This window comes from Suricata suricatta, chromosome 16 (genome assembly GCF_006229205.1).
Source record: "Suricata suricatta isolate VVHF042 chromosome 16, meerkat_22Aug2017_6uvM2_HiC, whole genome shotgun sequence".
NCBI lineage: Eukaryota > Metazoa > Chordata > Mammalia > Carnivora > Herpestidae > Suricata > Suricata suricatta.
The window spans coordinates 56,070,776-56,087,933 of NC_043715.1; the positions used below are offsets into that span (position 1 = coordinate 56,070,776).

The 17,158-nt window shown below is 52.0% G+C and overlaps 1 protein-coding gene across 7 annotated transcripts in view; it reads right to left on the minus strand.

Annotated features, from left to right (window-relative positions):
- The window catches only part of LOC115280056 (leukocyte-associated immunoglobulin-like receptor 1), a 7,622-nt gene extending 4,102 nt beyond the window's left edge, over positions 1–3,520 (minus strand). The window contains exons 1-4 of one of the 7 annotated variants that reach the window (XM_029924710.1): positions 3,379–3,514; positions 3,023–3,058; positions 353–634; positions 148–229 (exon numbers count right to left, since the gene is read on the minus strand). In XM_029924710.1, the coding sequence (XP_029780570.1) occupies positions 148–229; positions 353–634; positions 3,023–3,058; positions 3,379–3,412 (434 nt within the window). In that variant the 5' untranslated portion in view covers positions 3,413–3,514. Of the gene's footprint in view, positions 1–147; positions 230–352; positions 635–3,022; positions 3,059–3,378 lie in introns of all 7 variants that reach the window. The other 6 variants (XM_029924709.1, XM_029924711.1, XM_029924715.1 and 3 more) reach the window with 6 other exon arrangements.
- Positions 3,521–17,158: the final 13,638 nt, after the last annotated feature.

The following is a 17,158-nucleotide window of genomic DNA, read 5'->3' on the forward strand; positions in this document are numbered from 1 at the left end:
TCTTAGCGCCCTGCACAAAGTTCCCCCAGGCCTGTCCCGGCGCCCCGCAGGGGGCACTGTGGCGTCACCGGCCCCTAATCCGAGCCCGGCCCAGCCCCTCAGCTCAGAGCTGCCCCTCACCCTGCCCCCTCCTGCAAGGTCACTCACCGGTTGGGTTGCAGGTCCGTGGTGGGGAGCAGCCCACGTCCCCAGGAGTGTCTGTGAGCAGGGCAGAGGAAGGACCGATGCCCTGCGGAGGCCGAGGGGTCTGTCCCGCCCCGCCCGCCCTCTGCGCCCTGAGCACCCGTCTGAGGCCCCATCTGGCATTACGCAGCACCAGAGAAGTCTAAGGGCAGAGCACAGGTGTCCTCACCTGTCACCACGAGCGCTAGCGTCTCACTGCGGTCAGACCAGGTGTCGCCTACGTGATAGAGGCACTGGTAACGCCCGCCGGCACCTGTGCCCGCGGCGATGCGGAATCTGGCCTCTGTGTTCCGGGGTGATCTCTGGTGCACATCCTGCTGGAAGACCCCGCCCTCCTTCTCCAGGCGGAATACCTCGTAGGCGGCGAGGCTGCGGCACACGATGGTCACGCGCTGCCCCAGAGGGACCTCAGGGCCGGGCTCGGCGTGGATGAGGGGTGGGGGCAGGGACCCTGGCGGGGAAGCAGAGCAGGCTTTCAGGGGCCGTCTGTGGGGGACTCACCATAACACACAATTCACCCCTGCGGGGCGCTAGGGGCAATTGAAAGCAAAGTCCCAGAGTTGGGCAAACGTCAATCACAATCCTTTAGAGCATGACCACCCTCCCCCTCCTGTGGTCCCCGGTCCCCACACGACTCGGTCATCCTTCTCTGCTGTTTCCATCCTAGCCCCCTCAGTCCCCCCAGTGGCCGCGGGCAGGGAGGGAGCCACACTCTGTGGCCGACACCTGGGGCCCCAGCCTGCTCAGCCCGGGTCACCCTGAGGGAAGCCCAAGGTGTGACCAAGTCTCAGGGTCCTCATGTCAAGTGGGAGAAAAACTGCCTTGAGGAAATGCATGTCCCCCTAGAACGGGTCTTTAAGAAAGAAAACTTCAAAAAAAAAAAAAAAAAAAGAAAAGAAAGAAAGAAAGAAAACTTCAGCTCCTGGAGATTCCCTCCCTCAGCACCTTGTCCACGGTCTTGACCCAGAACCCCACCCCACCAATGCATAATAAATATAAATACACACTTTAAATTCTGTGTTCAACTTATATATGTATATATATATATCATTATATATGTATACAGATATAGATGTGTGCATTTATGTGTATAATTTAGTTGATATAAATAATTATAATTATATATAACTTAAAATTTCTTATGTAAGCTATATATATGATTTATATCTCAACTATACATATATACTATTAGATGGCATGTATTTACTGTTTAAATTTTTTTTCATGTTTATTTTTGAGAGAGAGACAAAGACAGAGAGTGAGCAGGGGAAGGGCAGAGAGAGAGGGAGACACAGAATCCGAAGCAGCTCCAGGCTCTGAGCTGTCAGCACAGAGCCCGACACAGGGTTCGAACCACAAACCCTGAGATCATGACCTGAGCTGAAGTCAGACACTTAACCGACTGAGCCACCCAGGTGCCCCACAGTGTATTTGTGTTGACACTTAACATATATAAATCACAGCAGCACATGATGTGTAATATAATGTATGACATTATGTCATATGTAATACTGCACACTATATTCATATGTGCATTTTATTATATTGATTATATTACTTATATATTTAATATAAAGATATATATTCTAATACATTTAAATTTATAGATCTAAAATTTTACATTTTACACCATGTTATGTGTTTATATTTATATAGATATATAAATACATTCCACTTAAATATATACACGTATCATATATAAACATAAAAGTATAAATCGCTAACGCATAGATGTATATATACGATGCAAGCCTTCTGTGGACTCCTCATGTCCAGCTTCCTCTGTATTTTCTGCCTTCATCTAAGCCTAATTTCGACTTTCATGTTGTTCTTGAAAAACCTCATCTGCCTCAACTAGGCTGGAGGCAGAGAAAGTTTGCAGCCTTGAAACAGGAAGGTGACATTAAAGTTACAAAATGCCTCAGAGGCTGGAGCGGAGAGAGGTGTATTTGCTCATTTAACTGCCTTTTCTTTCTCTTTCTTCCTCCCTCCTCCCTCCTTCCCTCCTTCCTTCCGCCAGACCCATCCGTGGACAGATGCCCTCCATGTGCCACTGGCTCCACAAACATGAGAAACACACGCATGATCCCCACCCTCTCGGGGCTGAAAGCGCAGAGGACACTGATGGAACAGTTGTCCAAGTTTGCAGAGACAAACTGCGACGTGTGTCCTCGGGGTGAGTGCGGGAATCTGGAGGGGGGCGCGGGATCGGAGGGAAGAGGCATCTGAGCTGAGAGCAGAGGGGCCCTGTGACTGGCCCAGGCTGAGCAGAGGGACTTGGGCAGGAGAAGTCAGCCCATGAGTGGGGCAGGACAGGGGGGAGTGTGGTGTGTGTGAGAGAGAAAGGAGGGAGGAGTGAGCAGTGAGCGGGCAGCGTGGGGACCGGGCAGGTCTGCGCCCAGGAGCGGAGCGTGGGTCTCGGGGCTCATTCAATCTGAACAGAAATGATGAAAGGACTCTAAGGAGTTAATACTTCAGCCAAGAATGATATATAAAAGGATCATTTCAAATCCTGTCACTGGGTGATGTGTTGTCTATGGAGGGTGAGGGGTTGGAATCAAGGACACCGCCTCGGTGGCCGTCTTGCTCTCTGCCCAGGGGTGCTGGGGGCGTCTGGGCTTGTGTGGGGGAGCCGCGGACTCAGCCGGGTCCTGCGGGGTTTGAACTGTCGGCGGGGGTGGGGGCTGTCAGGAGCCAGGGGGAGCCTAGGGAGAGACCAGACGAGGGTCAGACACTTGGGACTGCTTGCAGTTCAGGACCTCAGGGCCTCCTACCCGGGTCAGCACCCTCAGTCGAGAGCTGCCTTTTGGGGTCCCGAGAGGATGGGGAGCAGACTCACCTTTCTGAGCGTGGAGGCCCGGGCCCAGGCAGAGCGCTGGAAGACAGGCTGCGGTGAGAGGGGCGCCGGCCCGTCTCCTCGGCAGCTGGAGCCACCACCCTGCTTGCTCGCTGAGTCTCTTCTCTCCGCCAGCCCCTCTAGAGTCTGAATTTGTCTCCAGACCCAGGAGCCGTTTCTAGGACTGCACCTGCGTGGTCTGACCGGGGTCTGGGGCAAGGGCCCCACGTTGCCCCCCCAGAGCCCCAGAGTCTTCTAGACAGGAGTCAGGCCTGGGAAGGGAAGCGGACCCCCTCCCCAGGACCCCCCACCCCGCCCCCTCTGTCCCTCGAACCCTTTGCCTGCACTCCAGGACTCACCGAGGGCCAGGAAGGTGGTGGAATGGGGACACATGTCCAGACCCCTGTGGCCTGCACCCGCCCGGGGCCAGTGGGTGGAAAGACAGAGTCTGCACTGAGAGGGGACAGGATGTGTCTGCTGGGGCACGTCTTGGCGTTTCTACATCAGCTGTCTCCACAAAGGGGAAGAACGCCCGCCTGCCCTTCCCACTCTTCCCACCACCGAGGCAGAGCGAGGGCCTGGGCGTCCTGGAGATGCTTCCTCCCCCCGCCCCCTGCTCAGCTGAGCCAGCACCCCTCCCCAGAGGAGCCCCTGAGGGGACACCGTCCTTGGCCTCTGGGACAAGGTGGAGCACGGATCTGTGCACACGACGACCCGAGTCCCTGGGCGGTCACAACAGCTGTCCGTCCTTGGGCAAGGGTTATGCCACTTCACACCGCTTCCTCATGTGTAAAATGGGAAGGCAGAAATCCTCCTCGGAGTATTAATATGAGGCCATGGCTACATTCTCAGTCGGTGCTGAGGGCTTTACAAATATCCTGCCAACGCGAGTTCCCAACTTCCCCCAGCTTCCCCCATCAGCACCTGCAGAATGCAGAAGTGGTGGACCATCAGGAGGCAGAGCGGGGGCCTGGGGCCAAATGGGGGCACCTGGCTGGGGGCTGGCGCAGAGCACCAGGGCGGGGGAAGGCTTCTGCCCCACAGAGCCCAGCGGGACAGGAGGCTGCCAGAGTCTGGTGACCACTGTCTCTGACGACAGGGGAGGCCTGTCTCCCAGGTGGTGGCTGTGCAGACACTGACCACGGCTGCACGGAGGTCACTGCTCACCGTATACGGATGCCTGTGCTGCTGGAATGGCTCTAGCTTGGGGCTGCGCTGGGGGAGGAGAGTCTGGGTTGAGACAACCTACAATCCCATTGACAGTCATCAGTGCAGAGTGGGGCCCATGACCAGGTGCCGCCGATGATGCTAAAGGAGATATATCACAGTATCCGGGAGCCTATGTCTCCCTTAATAACAGAGGGTCTCTTGAGACCTCTGCCCTCTTTACTCCTGTCCTTCACCGGCAGCTGTATCATCATGACGTGATGGGTGGAGTCCCAGCAGCCTCCTCACAGCCATGAGGCCACAAGCCTGGACACAACACAGAAACAGTGGGGGCCGAAGCAGGTGAGGTCTAGGATCCTCAGATCTCGCTCCCTGAGTTGCCAAACTAACCCTAAGGCCCCCTAGTCCTGGAATTCTTTTTTTTTTTTAATGTTTTTTATTTATTTTTGAGAGAGAGAGAGAGAGCAAGAGAGAGAGAGAGCGTGAGCAAGGGAGGGTCAGAGAGAGAAGGAGTCACAGAATCTGAAGACAGGCTCCAGGCTCTGAGCTAGCGGTCAGCACAGAGCCTGACGCGGGGCTCGAACCCATGAACCGTGAGATCATGACCTGAGCCGAAGCCAGATGCTCAACCGACTGAGCCACCCAGGCGCCCCCTGGAATTCTTAATAAGGAAACAGCAAACATTCTAGATTTTCTGTCAAAATGTCAATTGGTCTTTGGACCAATGTGCCATCTTAAAACAGAATAATTATTTTTAAAAGCCTAAAATTGTGTAATACAGTATCTTAAGAATCTTCTTAAGTGACTTAAGGAAATGAAAACGACGTGGGGGCCACGCAGGCAGAAACTAAAGGAAGTTGGGTTTCCCAGCGTCAGCTGAAGGCTGAACCCGCCTCTCCCTCGACCATGACCGGTGAAGCCTCCTCTCCGTGGCCTTGCAGACCACGAGGTCACCCGGGTCAAGGAGTCTGGGAGACTCTCCCTTTGCTAAGCCAGAATCCCAAAAACTTCCACTTCGTCACAAGAGCGAAGTGAAATTACTCGCCCATTTCTGAGGGCTGCCAACACTCTGTGTTTTGCAACAGGAGGTCAAAAATGCTCGCTCCTGGAACATGACTAAGGCCAGCCAGCACCACGAGTCTGCATCCTTCTGGTCTTTTCCTCCACATGGGTTCGCCCACAGATCTCTGCGTCTCTCCCCGGCTCTGTCGTTCTCCTCCTTCCCGCCCTCCCTCCTTCCCCCTCCCTCTCCCCCTCAGCATCCGCTCCTCTCTGTTCTCTCCTTTTCCATCCCTGGTCCCTGCGCGCACCCCCAGGAAGGAGCTGGAAGGAGCAGACTCCCGACGCACGACACACGCAAGGCCCAGGCTGCTGTATCTCCCGGGGGCTCCTGCTCCCGCCAGTCCCCGTCCCAGCTCTGGGGGTGACCTGCGGGCACGCAGCCCCAGCGGCCCTGCCTGCTTTCTCGGGAACGCGGCGCGCACCCTGGCCACCCTGGCCACGGCAGGCCTTATGGTCTGCCCGCCTTCACTTGGGTGAGGCCTCCGCGCATGAAATCCTCCCCATCCCTCTCTGTTTTTTGTTTAGTCTTCATTAGTGATTTTTAACCAGCTTTATTGAGGTATAGTTTTCACACAACAAACTGTCCGCAAATATGTGCCAATCCATGGACTCCGGAAGCCGAGAAGCCACCGTCGTGGGGAGATGTCCATCACAGCTGAAAGATCTCCGTGACCCTTCGCTCCCCAGAAACTGCTAGGCTTCTTTCTTTTTTTCATTTTTTTTCCTCTTTGGAAAACACTATTTGTTTGATAACCCTTTTTAGCTTATTTATTTATTTTGAGAGGCGGGGGAGAGGGGCGAGAGAATCCCAAGCAGGCTCTGCACTGCCAGCAAGGAGCCAGAGCTCAGGAGCTGTGAGATCATGGCCTGAGCCGCCGAAATCAAGAGCAGGACCCCTAACCGACTGAGCCCCCGGGGCGCCCGTGTTTGATAGCGTTTCCTAAGCAAACTTCTTACCCTGAAACAATGTGGGAATCGCAGAGAAGTTGCAAAGACTCAGTGAGTTCCCATCTGCCCTTCATCCAACGTCAATATTTTACATAACTGAGCTGAAGCTGTCAGAACCAAGCAATTAACGCTGTTGATACAGTAATTAACTAAACTACAGACTTCATCTGGGTGTTATATCCCCCCCCCCCCATATTCTTTCTCTGTGCCGGGATTCCATTCAGAGCACACACTGCATTTGGTTCTTTCTCTCTTTTAAATACATGGAAGAGTCTCCTTTCCTGGTTGGGTCCCCATTCATACCTTGAACATGCGCGCACTGCATGGACCAGGGAGGGTGTGCTGTCCACTTAGAACAGGAGTGGCTGTAAGTATCCATACCTATGGGCCTCTCGGAAGCCAGAAGTCACAGGGCCCATCAGGCTGGCGACTCTGGTCTGTTGCTTGTTTGTTTGTTTTAATGGAAGGTGATGCGTAGCTATCAGCCCTCACTACTCTCAGAAAGCCCCTCCACCTTGGTGTTCTTCTAAGATTTTGACTCCCAGCTGGAGAATATTTATGTCAAGTCTCACTTCAGGATAAGCGTAGCACGTCTTCCAAAAGAAGCCTTCTTTGGACCCTTGCACGGTACCGACTGACCTTTCCTTTCATAGCTTCAAATACACACACAACCCTTGTAAATTAAATATAGACTGGGCGTTTGCACAGCCAAATCTACAGGACTCCAGCGACACAAGATGCAACATGAAATGTGAGTTCTGCTTAAAAAGAAAGAGAGAGAGTTCTGTGAAAAGCCAGAGTGAAATGGTGGTCAGAGGTGTTGGGGCGAGGGCACTGCTGGAGAAGCCGTTTAAGGGGGTGTATTTGCCTGAGTAGATAAATGATCCCTGGAAGCCTGGCACAGCACAGCGATGACAGGCAACACAACTGTCGTCTAAACGTTCCAAACACAAATCTAAATTGTAGTCTGAACCTGCTGAGAGACCAGATCTCAGTTGCTGCGCAAATGAGAGGAAACGGTAAGGATGTAAATATGGGGGTGCTGGTTACACTACAAGGTATCTAATCAACCTCTTGTTTGCCTTCAGTTCGCACAATGTTGCATGGCAATTGTATCTACAGTTTTTCAAAATGCATAGGATGTGGTGTGGTAGGTACCCCATTGTGGTTTAGGCCCTCTGCAAGCGAGCGATCATCGGGAACAATGAGCGGTTTTCGGTCTGTGCTGGGCAGAGAAAAGGCCTTGGCTTCCTGGAAAGTTTTTTCTACAGGAGAACCAAGGCTTGTGTGGCAAACTGAACCCCCCAAACAGTGGCAGACACGAACCCCATCTCTGTCCAGGAGTCACCTCCAAAGTGATCACAATTTGGCATCACCAAATGCTTAACTTGTCTCAAAACTTTAAACCCTTTTTTCTTTCCTCTTTTTACTTAACTTCAGAGTATTATTATTTAAAACAATTTTTAAGGGTTTATTTATTTTGGAGAGACAGACAGACAGACAGAGTGTGAGCCAGGGAGGGGCAGACACAGAGGGAGACACAGAATGGGAAGCAGGCTCCCGGCTCTGAGCGGTCAGCACAGAGCTCGACATGGGGCTCAAACCCACAGACTGTGAGATCGTGACCCAAGCCGAAGTCAGACGCTTAACTGACTGAGCCACCGAGGTGCCTCATAGTATTGTTATTTACAGTATTTCTTTACTAACTGAATATATAAGTATTCTTGTAAAAATTTTTGAAACATACAAATTCAAATGATTATTCCAACTAGAATTTTGACTCAGTATCCCTCACAGAGCCCTCAATTTTCCTTCATGAAGATCAACGAGTTACTGAATGTGATGAGGGAAATCTGTTATAAGATGGACCCATAGGGGAACTCCAGTCCCTGACCCAGACTCCCATTCCGGGTTTTCTTTCCCCACTCAGCTTGTCCCCGGGACAGACTAGAAATGGTCGCAGCTGCTAAAGTGTAAAATACACCTCCTCCCTTCCAAGATCTCCAAGTGCCTCTTGGTTCTTCCACCGGGTGATCCAGACCAGATTCCATAACGTTTGGTTCCCTGACCCAGAAACCCAACTGCGCTGACCCGTTGTCACCACTGGTTTGGGAAAATGGTGAGAAAATGGCGAGGCAGTGACGGAATGAGGACTTGCAAAGCAGAAGGCGAGCCTGGCCTGATGTTCCGCGTCTCCTGCTGGGTTGCCTCGGGCCTGCCCTGCTCTGCGGTTCCAGCCAGACTCAAGGAGATTTGTCAGGTGAGGATCTGGAACTGACATCGGAAACCGGTAAGGCCTGGGCCCTAAGTCTGTCCTGTCCGGCCCACCCATAGCAGTGGAAGGGGGAGCCCATCACTCCCCGGAGACCCCAGTGGTCTCCTCTGTAGGAGTCCTGTGGGAGGGAATGTAATAACCTCTGTCCGGTGTGTGTGTGAGTGTGAATGTGCAGCTCGGTCTGCCTTGCCTGCCAGGTTTGAGTCTGTGGCTCCACGGGTGAGCACCCACAAGATCCCCAAAAGCCTGTGTTGTCTGAGTGGACCCGTCTGTGATTCCATGGTGAATGGCATACAGTCTATGATGGCATCGAAATAGTTTCTGATCGTAAGTCACAAAGCTGAGACCACTATGGCTAAGCGTCTAAGTTCCTTCTGGATATGGTTAGACCGGCATCTGACTGGTCTCCTCATTGGGGGGGTCACCCCAAACCCTGTCTGTCTTTGCAACACTGCCTCACGGGGATACAGGGACATTATGGGGTTGGGACTGTGCAAACAAGGGGTTTTGTGGGAGACTATGGAATTATGGGAATTAGAATGGCCCACTTTGGGGCCACCTGGGTGGCTCAGTCAGTTGAGCATCTGACTCAGGTCATGATCTCACAATTGATGAGTTTGAGCCTGACATCAGGCTCTGTACTGACAGCTCAGAGCCTGGAGCTGCTTCAGATTCTGTGTCTCCCTCTCTCTCTGCCCCTCCCCCACTCATGCTCTGTCTCTCTCCCTCTCAAAAATAAATAAGCATTAAAAAAAAAAAGAATGGCCCATTGTTGGTGTAGGATGGCCCTTAGAGTGACCCTTAGGTGTCCCAACCATCCTCCGCATTTGGCATGTTGTCGCCAGATTCCCAGATCACCCTGGTCAGTTCCTGTACCGACTCCTGGTTAGAGATTGCCCAACCCTTCCGCCATGGGTGCAACTTGCCTGCACAAACAGGGACAGACTAGGGTCTTAGTCACCTCGACAAAGTGGCCCACGGAAGGTCACAGAAGTCCCAATCTCCACAAAGTCTCCCCGGTGATCCTGAGAAAGAACCTGCTAGATGAACCCCCTGGTTCCCGGTACTCCGCCACGCCCGGTCTCCCCAGCACCTCCGGACTCGGTGAGTCCTCTCTCCCCACACATGTAGCCAGAGTGTGCCCTTGGCCAGGCGCACGCGCTCTCCAGATGCCCATCCACAGCCATGGGTACCAAGAGGCTCTCCCCTGCTAAGCGAGCAGGGTTGCTACCATACTCCTGGGGGGCAGAAATAGCCATGGGGACAGGGACTGGCATCAGAGGCACAGGCTCTTCTGTGGGACCAACAAGCGGCTGACTCCCTAGTGTCCCTGCAGAGCCAAATAAGTTTCCTGACAGGAAATGCCCTCCAGAACAGACGGGCACTGACCTCTTCTTGGCAGAGGGAAAGGGCACCTGCAACTTCTTGGGAGACTTTGTGAACCAGTCCGGAATAGTCACAAGCACGGGCAGGGAACTAAGGGAAAGAACCAGTCAGTAATAAAGATGAAGCCCTCCAATAAAGACTGGATCTGTTAATGGGGGCATCAAAGGGGGAAACAATGGGGAAAATCTGTTGTAAGATGGTGGACAGGACTGCTAGGGGGACTCCAGCCCCTTCCTGAAGGCTCCCGTCCCGGGTTTTCCTTCCCACTCCGCTTGCCACTCTGCTTAGGCTCTGTGCTCAGACCTCTGGAGACTGATCTCTGAGCCACCGGCGTGAAACAGACCTGTACCTTCCGAGATCTCAGTGCCGCGTGGCTCTTGCACCGGGTGGTCCAGACCAGATTCCGTAACAAATGTTTCTTGAAATTCCAGACAACTGGCAACGTATGATCCATATAAAATCTATTTGCTGAGAATTTTATCTAAAATCCTCCTTTTATTTAATGTTTATTATTTACTTTGAGAGAGAGAGAGAGAGAGAGAGAGAGAGGGAGGAAGCATCCCAAGCAGGCTCCACACTGTCAGCCCAGAGCCCGATGCAGAAGCCGGGCTGAAACGCCAGATCGTGACCCAGGCCCAAACCAGGAAACGGTTGCTGAACAAACTGAGCCACCCAGGCACCCCTATCTAAATCCTCTTATTTGTTGGCCAAATAAGATTTCTCTTTCCCTCCTTCCCCTGCCTCCCCCTCCCTCCCCCTTCCTCTCCCTCCTCCCCTCTCCCCCTGCTTCCCTCTCCCTCCCTCCCTCCCTCCTCAGTCTCTCTCCCTCCCTCTCCTTTGCACACTCCTTCCCTCCCCCTTCCTAACCTCTATTTTTCTTGTGGGCACCCCTCTGGGCCTAGGCCCTTGGGTGAACACAGTTTTCACTTTCCTTAGTGCTCTCTTCAGTGGCGGAGTCAGCCAGCTCAAATCGCTTCCTGACCCTTGACCGAGAGCACCGGGCTCTGTTCTTTCGGTGCATGTCTCGTAGTTCTGAGTGCTTACACCGCAGAGACTGGCAAATGCCTCCAGGCAAGTGTTGTCTTCCGGGAGGTGGATCCTTAGACACACAGCCCCACACCCATGGTCAAGGCCCAGAAACCCACGGAAGAAAAGTGAAACAGAGCAGCATAGCAAGACAAACCCTGTGAAATCAACATCCTGCAGGAAAACAGGTCAAACTGTGTCTGTTCTGGTGTATCCCATCCTGCCCCATTCCTCCCGCCCCTAAAGTAAACAACATTGGAAATCTTGTTACATTTCCCTTGAGGGTTTTTATAAACACTGTCACCACATGCATGTACATCCGCCTACTGTCAGCCAGTGATTTTTTAAAGTTTTTTTGTTTTTGAGAGACAGAGAGACAGCATTAGCGGGGGAGGGTCAGAGAGAGAGAGAGGGAGACACAGAATCTGAAGCAGGCTCCAGGCTCCAGGCTCTGAGCTGTCAGCACAGAGACCAATGCGGGGCTCAAACCCACAAACCGTGAGATCATGACCTGAGCCGAAGCCAGACGCTCCGACAACTGAGCCACCCAGGCGCCCCTGTTAAAGTTTTTTTTAAGTCATCTCTACATCCGATGTGGGGCTCCAACTCACAACCCTGACATCAAAAGTGACATGCCCCACCGACTGAGCCAGCCAGGCGCCCCGACGGAGAGTGATTTTTGAAATCTCTTCAAATACAGAATAAGCATGTGCCAACGTCTTCTCCATCCATTATGAACGAAATCCTTCCAGATTCCTGTCTGTCCTCCAAGATATACCCTTTCCTTGGCTCTTCCTTCTGTCCTGCGTGTCTCCATTTCCAGGGCAAGAGCAATCGAACCTTTTCGACTTTTGGTCCTGTCTGCTGGTGGCACATAGTTTTTCCTGTTCTCAGCTGGGGTGCTGGGCGGGGTGCTCCTGCTTGGAGGTGGAGGTTGGAGGCCCTGCTCAGCACCCGGAGGCAGCACCCCGCCACTGCGGAGCCCGGTCACCTCTGTCGTGGGTGCACCGTGAACACTGTCGCTGCTCCTTTGAAAACAATGTGCCCTTTTTCCTCCCAATGCTGTTAGGATTTTTGTGTCTGTGTTTCCGCAGTTTCACTGTGATGTGTCTCAGGATGCGCGTGTGTGTTACCTTGTACAGAAGCACAAGAGACGAAGAGGGCACGTATCAGATGCACAGCTTGTTGAATTTCCAGAAACGGGAGCCTGTGCATCAGCACCACACTAATTCGTAAGTGGACCACGCTGTCGGCAGCACGTAAGTCCCCTGCATCCTGCTTTGTAGTTAGTTCTTTCCAGAAATAACGGATATCGTGACTTCTAACAGCCAGGATTCAATTTGCTTGTTTGGAGTCTCAAAAAAAAAAATGTAATGTTTACTTATTTTTGAAAGAGAGAGAGATAGAGAGTGTGAGCCGGGGAGGGCCAGAGAGGGAGGGAGACACAGAATCGGAAGCAGGCTCCAGGCTCTGAGCTGTCAGCACAGAGCCCGACGCAGGGCTCAAACCCACGAACCACGTGATCATGATCGGAGCTGAAGCCGGATGTTTAACGGACCGAGCCCCCCAGGCGCCCCTGCTCATTTGGGTTCTTTACACAGATCTTAAATAGACTCTACAGTCTCTTTGAGTGTGTCTAGCTCCTTTCACTCCACCAAATGTTTGTAAGATTTACCCATAATAATGTCTGAAATTGTAGACCTTCAATTCTTACTGCTCAAGAATATTCTGTTGCGTGAATAACACAGTCACAGGGTACATAATTGCCCATTCAGTGTTGGTGAGCGTTTATTCAGCGTCTCGTCTAGGATGGACAATATTGGACACGTTAGGATGACATTCTAAGGCACGTCTACTGATGAGCGTATGTGTGCCGGTCTGTTGTAAACCTGGGAGTGTGATTGTCGTGTTTCCTGCTATGTGTTCATGCACCTTTAGTAGGTGTGGCCAATGTTTTTCAGAGTGACTGTATCCATTTGTGCGCGGTGCACGTGAGTGTTCTGCACCTCCTCACCAACTACCAGTTTCACACCTTCTCCCTTCATCCACACCATTACTGCTAGCGGTATCTTAACTGTGGTTGCCGTTTGCCTTTACTTTGATGACTAATGCTGCTGGGAACATTTTCATATGATTTTGGTCATTTGGGTGTGTGTGTGTGTGTGAAGTGTCTGTGTGAGTCTTTTTCTCATTTCCTCATTTTAAAGAAATTGAGTTGCCCCCCTGTTTTGACCACAGCAGGAATTTTTCTCTTTTTCTTATTACACATCGGAGTTCTTTGTCAGATATGTTTATTGTAGATATCTATTTTTTTTCATGTTTATTTATTTTTGAGAGAGATAGAGCAGGGGCAGGTGGGGAGCAGAGAGAGAAGGAGACACAGAACCCAAAAGCAGGCTCGGGGCTCTGAGCTGTCAGCATAGAGCCCGACATGGGGCTTGAACCCTTGGACTGTGAGATCATGACCTGAGCCAAAGTTGGATGCTTAATCCAGGCACCCTTGGATGAATTCACTTTGAAGCAGTGGACGCTGTTTTGTTTGCATGTATCTTGGGTTTCTCTGAGCTTCTGGAAGCCTCTGCAGGGCATCCTAGGTGGCTTCTTGTCAGCGCTCAGCAGCCCATGTGGCTAGTGGCCGCCTTGCTGGAGAGCACAGCCCTACACCCACCCCCCACGCCATTGATACTGTTTTGCTCTTCCCACCAGCAGGGAATGAGTGTTCCTGGTGCCCCAATCCGGCCAGCGTACATCGGTGTTTGGGATTCTGGCCACTCTAACGGGTGTAGAGTGGCAACGGGGTTTCCAAGATGTAACAGAGTTGCAAAGTGCGGGCTGGAAGGTCAGACACAATGAGCTCTTCCTTCCATCCTGTTTCCCAGACTCCGTGACCTTGGACAAACCACATCGACCCTCTGTCAACTTTCACAAATGAGTTTGTGAATTCTTTTTCTTCGGAAGCCAATGACCAAAATGGATCCGTTGACTGTCATGTTTTTGGTATTTGGGATACAGGAGGGAATAAAGCAGAGACAGTCCCTGTGCTCAACAGCGCTCCCATCCGATGAGGAGACAGAATCACACAGCCGACCATAAATTGTTTAACTCCCGTCAGGATGTAAGGGAGGGTGACTCCAGCCGCAGCCACGAGTCAGCTCTAAGACGCCAGTGTCTTAACGCGAAGGGAGTTACTTCCCTCTCTAGTAAATGAGCAACATGGCTTTTCCTGGGAGGAGTTGGAATGTCCTCTCTAAGATGATTCAGAAACATACCAGCTTCTTCCATCCCGTGGCCCTGCCACGCTCCTGGCAGCAGCCTTCTCCACTTCCAACCAACGGAAAGAGAGAGAATAGAGAATGTGTGTCCACTTGCAAAAGTCACCAGTGTGGAGGTGACACATTCTTTCTGCCAGATTTCCTGGCTACAAGCAGTTATTACGGTCCCACGTGGTTGTGAGGGAGATTGGACAATAAAGCCCCCGGGGGAGTCCCCTCCTGGTGAAGAGAAAACCGCACACTCTTCTGGTGAATGACTGGACCCCTCTGTCTCGTGTGGGAAGCAGTCTGGAGAAGAAGCACATGTGAGTGTATGTAACAAAGGAGTGTGTTCTTACAACCCCTCCGACCTGTGCACCATCCGAGGTGCCGGTCTCCTCCGGAGGCAACAGGAAGTTGCCGAAGCGGGCTTCCAGGTAACATGACAGAGACGCCATCCCGCATTTCCTCCAAAACACACCCTGCGTCTCAGCAAACTTGAAGGTCGTTGTCACAACCGGCTGTTGTAAACTCCGGGTCTAGGGTTCTGTCTTGTCTAGCAAGAAAGCAGGATGCTGGGTTCAAATGCAAGAGATGGCTAATGTCCGGGAGAAGGCAGGAACCCTGGGTAAGGGTCCTTGCTCCATTTCTATTAGGCTCAGAAGGCTTACAAACATGGTGATGCACGTGCACAGAGAGACCATGAGACCGTGAGCATTAACTCATGGGCGTGAGGGAAAGGGGGTCTTGGAGATTTGCAGGGTTAGCGGTTCAGGTTAACACAAAGCAAAGTCCTGGTGCTGGTGGCCGGGCGGAAGGTTGTTCACAGCAGATGTGAGGCAGCACCTCTGTTTACCTAAAACTGGTCCAGGGAACAAGAAAGAGAGAACAGCTCTCTGCTATAGTACTAAGGGCGGGGGGGGGGGGGGGGGGGGGGGCTTTGTCCTTAGTGCCTAACCTTGCTTACCTCCTATACCTTTGTACTGGGGCCTTGCCCCACCTCTCTATACTTAGTTACCTAATCTCGTTTACCCAAAATTGGGTGTGAGCATCCCATGGCTGGTGAACCCACAGGTGCGGCTCAGGGAATTCCTAAGCGTGTTCCCCACAACCAGCCGGGAGAAGAAGGGCTAGCTGCTGGGTCTTCCTTTCTCATTCTCTTGGGTCTTGACTTTGGGATTGAAGGGTTCCCCATGGCTCATTCATTTCCCTTTATCTCCAAGCACAAGGGGCAGGACCCAAGACCGGGTGACCCCTGGGTATGTGTCCAACCAGGAATCACCAGCTGCGGCTTTGGCCGCCCCGTGACTCCTCGCTGGTCTGCAGCCACGGGCGCAATGGGTGATGGGCATTTCCCTGCACTCCCAGCCGCGGACACAGGTGAACAGGGCGTGGAGGTCAGAGACCCAGTTCCAAGCACGCTGTCTGTGGTTTCCTTACCCGCGTTCTGCAGAACGGCATCCACGAGACCTAGTTCCTCGTTCCCTTGGCCGGGTTTGGGAGAGGCCTGCCTCCCAACCTACACTTTCTCACACACACTCATGACCCCGGAACATTGTCTCTGCGCCAAACCCCGAAAGAGTATCTGATGGAAAAAAGACTGTCCAGCCTATAGCCCTGGCCCTGGGGTATGGAGACGGGTTCTGAGCACCGACGGGGGTGTTACACACAAATGTCTCAAGTGAAACATGGCACCTTAAGCAAGTCGCCTCTCCAAGGATAATAACTGTTGACAAATGTCATATGGTGAGTTTCCTTTTTTCCCCTTAAGCCAATATATATTGATCGAGTGCCTCTCAGGGGTTCGCGTCTGTGCCAAATATTGGAGGAGCAAAAACCACAGGAGCTCACGATCTAATGAGGAGGACGCACATTGCACTGTTCAGAAAATTATAGAATTGGGCCGCCTGGGTGGCTCAGTCGGTTAAGTGTCCAGCTTCGGCTCAGGTCATGATCTCACGGATCGTGAGTTTGAGCCCCGCGTCGGACTCTGTGTTGACAGCTCAGAGCCTGGAGCCTGTCTTCGGATTCTGTGTCTCCCTCTCTCTCTGACCCTCCCCTGTTCCCACTATCTCTCTCTGTCTCTCAAAAATAAATTAAAAAAAAAAAAGAAAATTATAGAATTGCAGCAGTGATATGTAACTTGTACTAATCTCCATTTTTTAAACAAGTCAACCTCAAAATACCAGTAGTTCATGGCAATGGGATGTTTGCTGCTACTCATCAACACCCGGGTTCGGTGTTCCAGGTTGGCCTTTGGGGTGACTCACACCCCCAGGGTTCTTTCATCACCTTTTGGCTCCAACACTTCCCAAGACCGTGGAGGCCTCGTCAGCAGAGAGAGTAAAAGTGGCACATCATTTCCTTAAAAACAACAACAACAAAAAACAAAGACTCTGAAGGCGTCACATCTCTTCTGCGCCTCGAAGAGGAGAAGCACTGAGATCCCTGGTCCATAGGAAGTGCTCCAAGGAAAGCGGTGGCGATGACCTTGGGTGAAAGGGACTTGACCTCGTGTGCAGATATGGTAACGTGGAGTTTCCGCAGGAGTGTGGTGGCTGATAAACTGCTGGCCTGGGAAAGTGGAGTGGAGGGTGGGGGAGAATCTGGGCAGAGGGACAGCTTCTGGGAGAGAGCCAGGGAATGGCTTTGCCTGTGCAAAAAACCGGGGCAATTCCGGAAGAGCTGGAGATGGGAAAACAGTGAGGGACTCAATAGGGACTGAACGTGCAGGGCTCTCTAACAGCCCCAATAAAGACTTGGGATTTTGTCTTTAAGAGTATAAGTAAGTTGCTGTCCAGTTCGCCCAGCACCACCTGCTAAAGAGGCAGTCTTTTTTCCATCGGATACTCTTTCCTACTTTGTCAAAAATTAATTGGCTGTACATTTGTGGGCCCAGTTCTGGGTTCTCTATTCTATTCCATTGGTCTATGTGTCTGTTTTTGTGCCAATACCATACTGTCTTGATGTAGAGGCTAAAGTCTGGGATTGTGATGCCTCCCGTTTTGGTTTTCTTCTTTAATA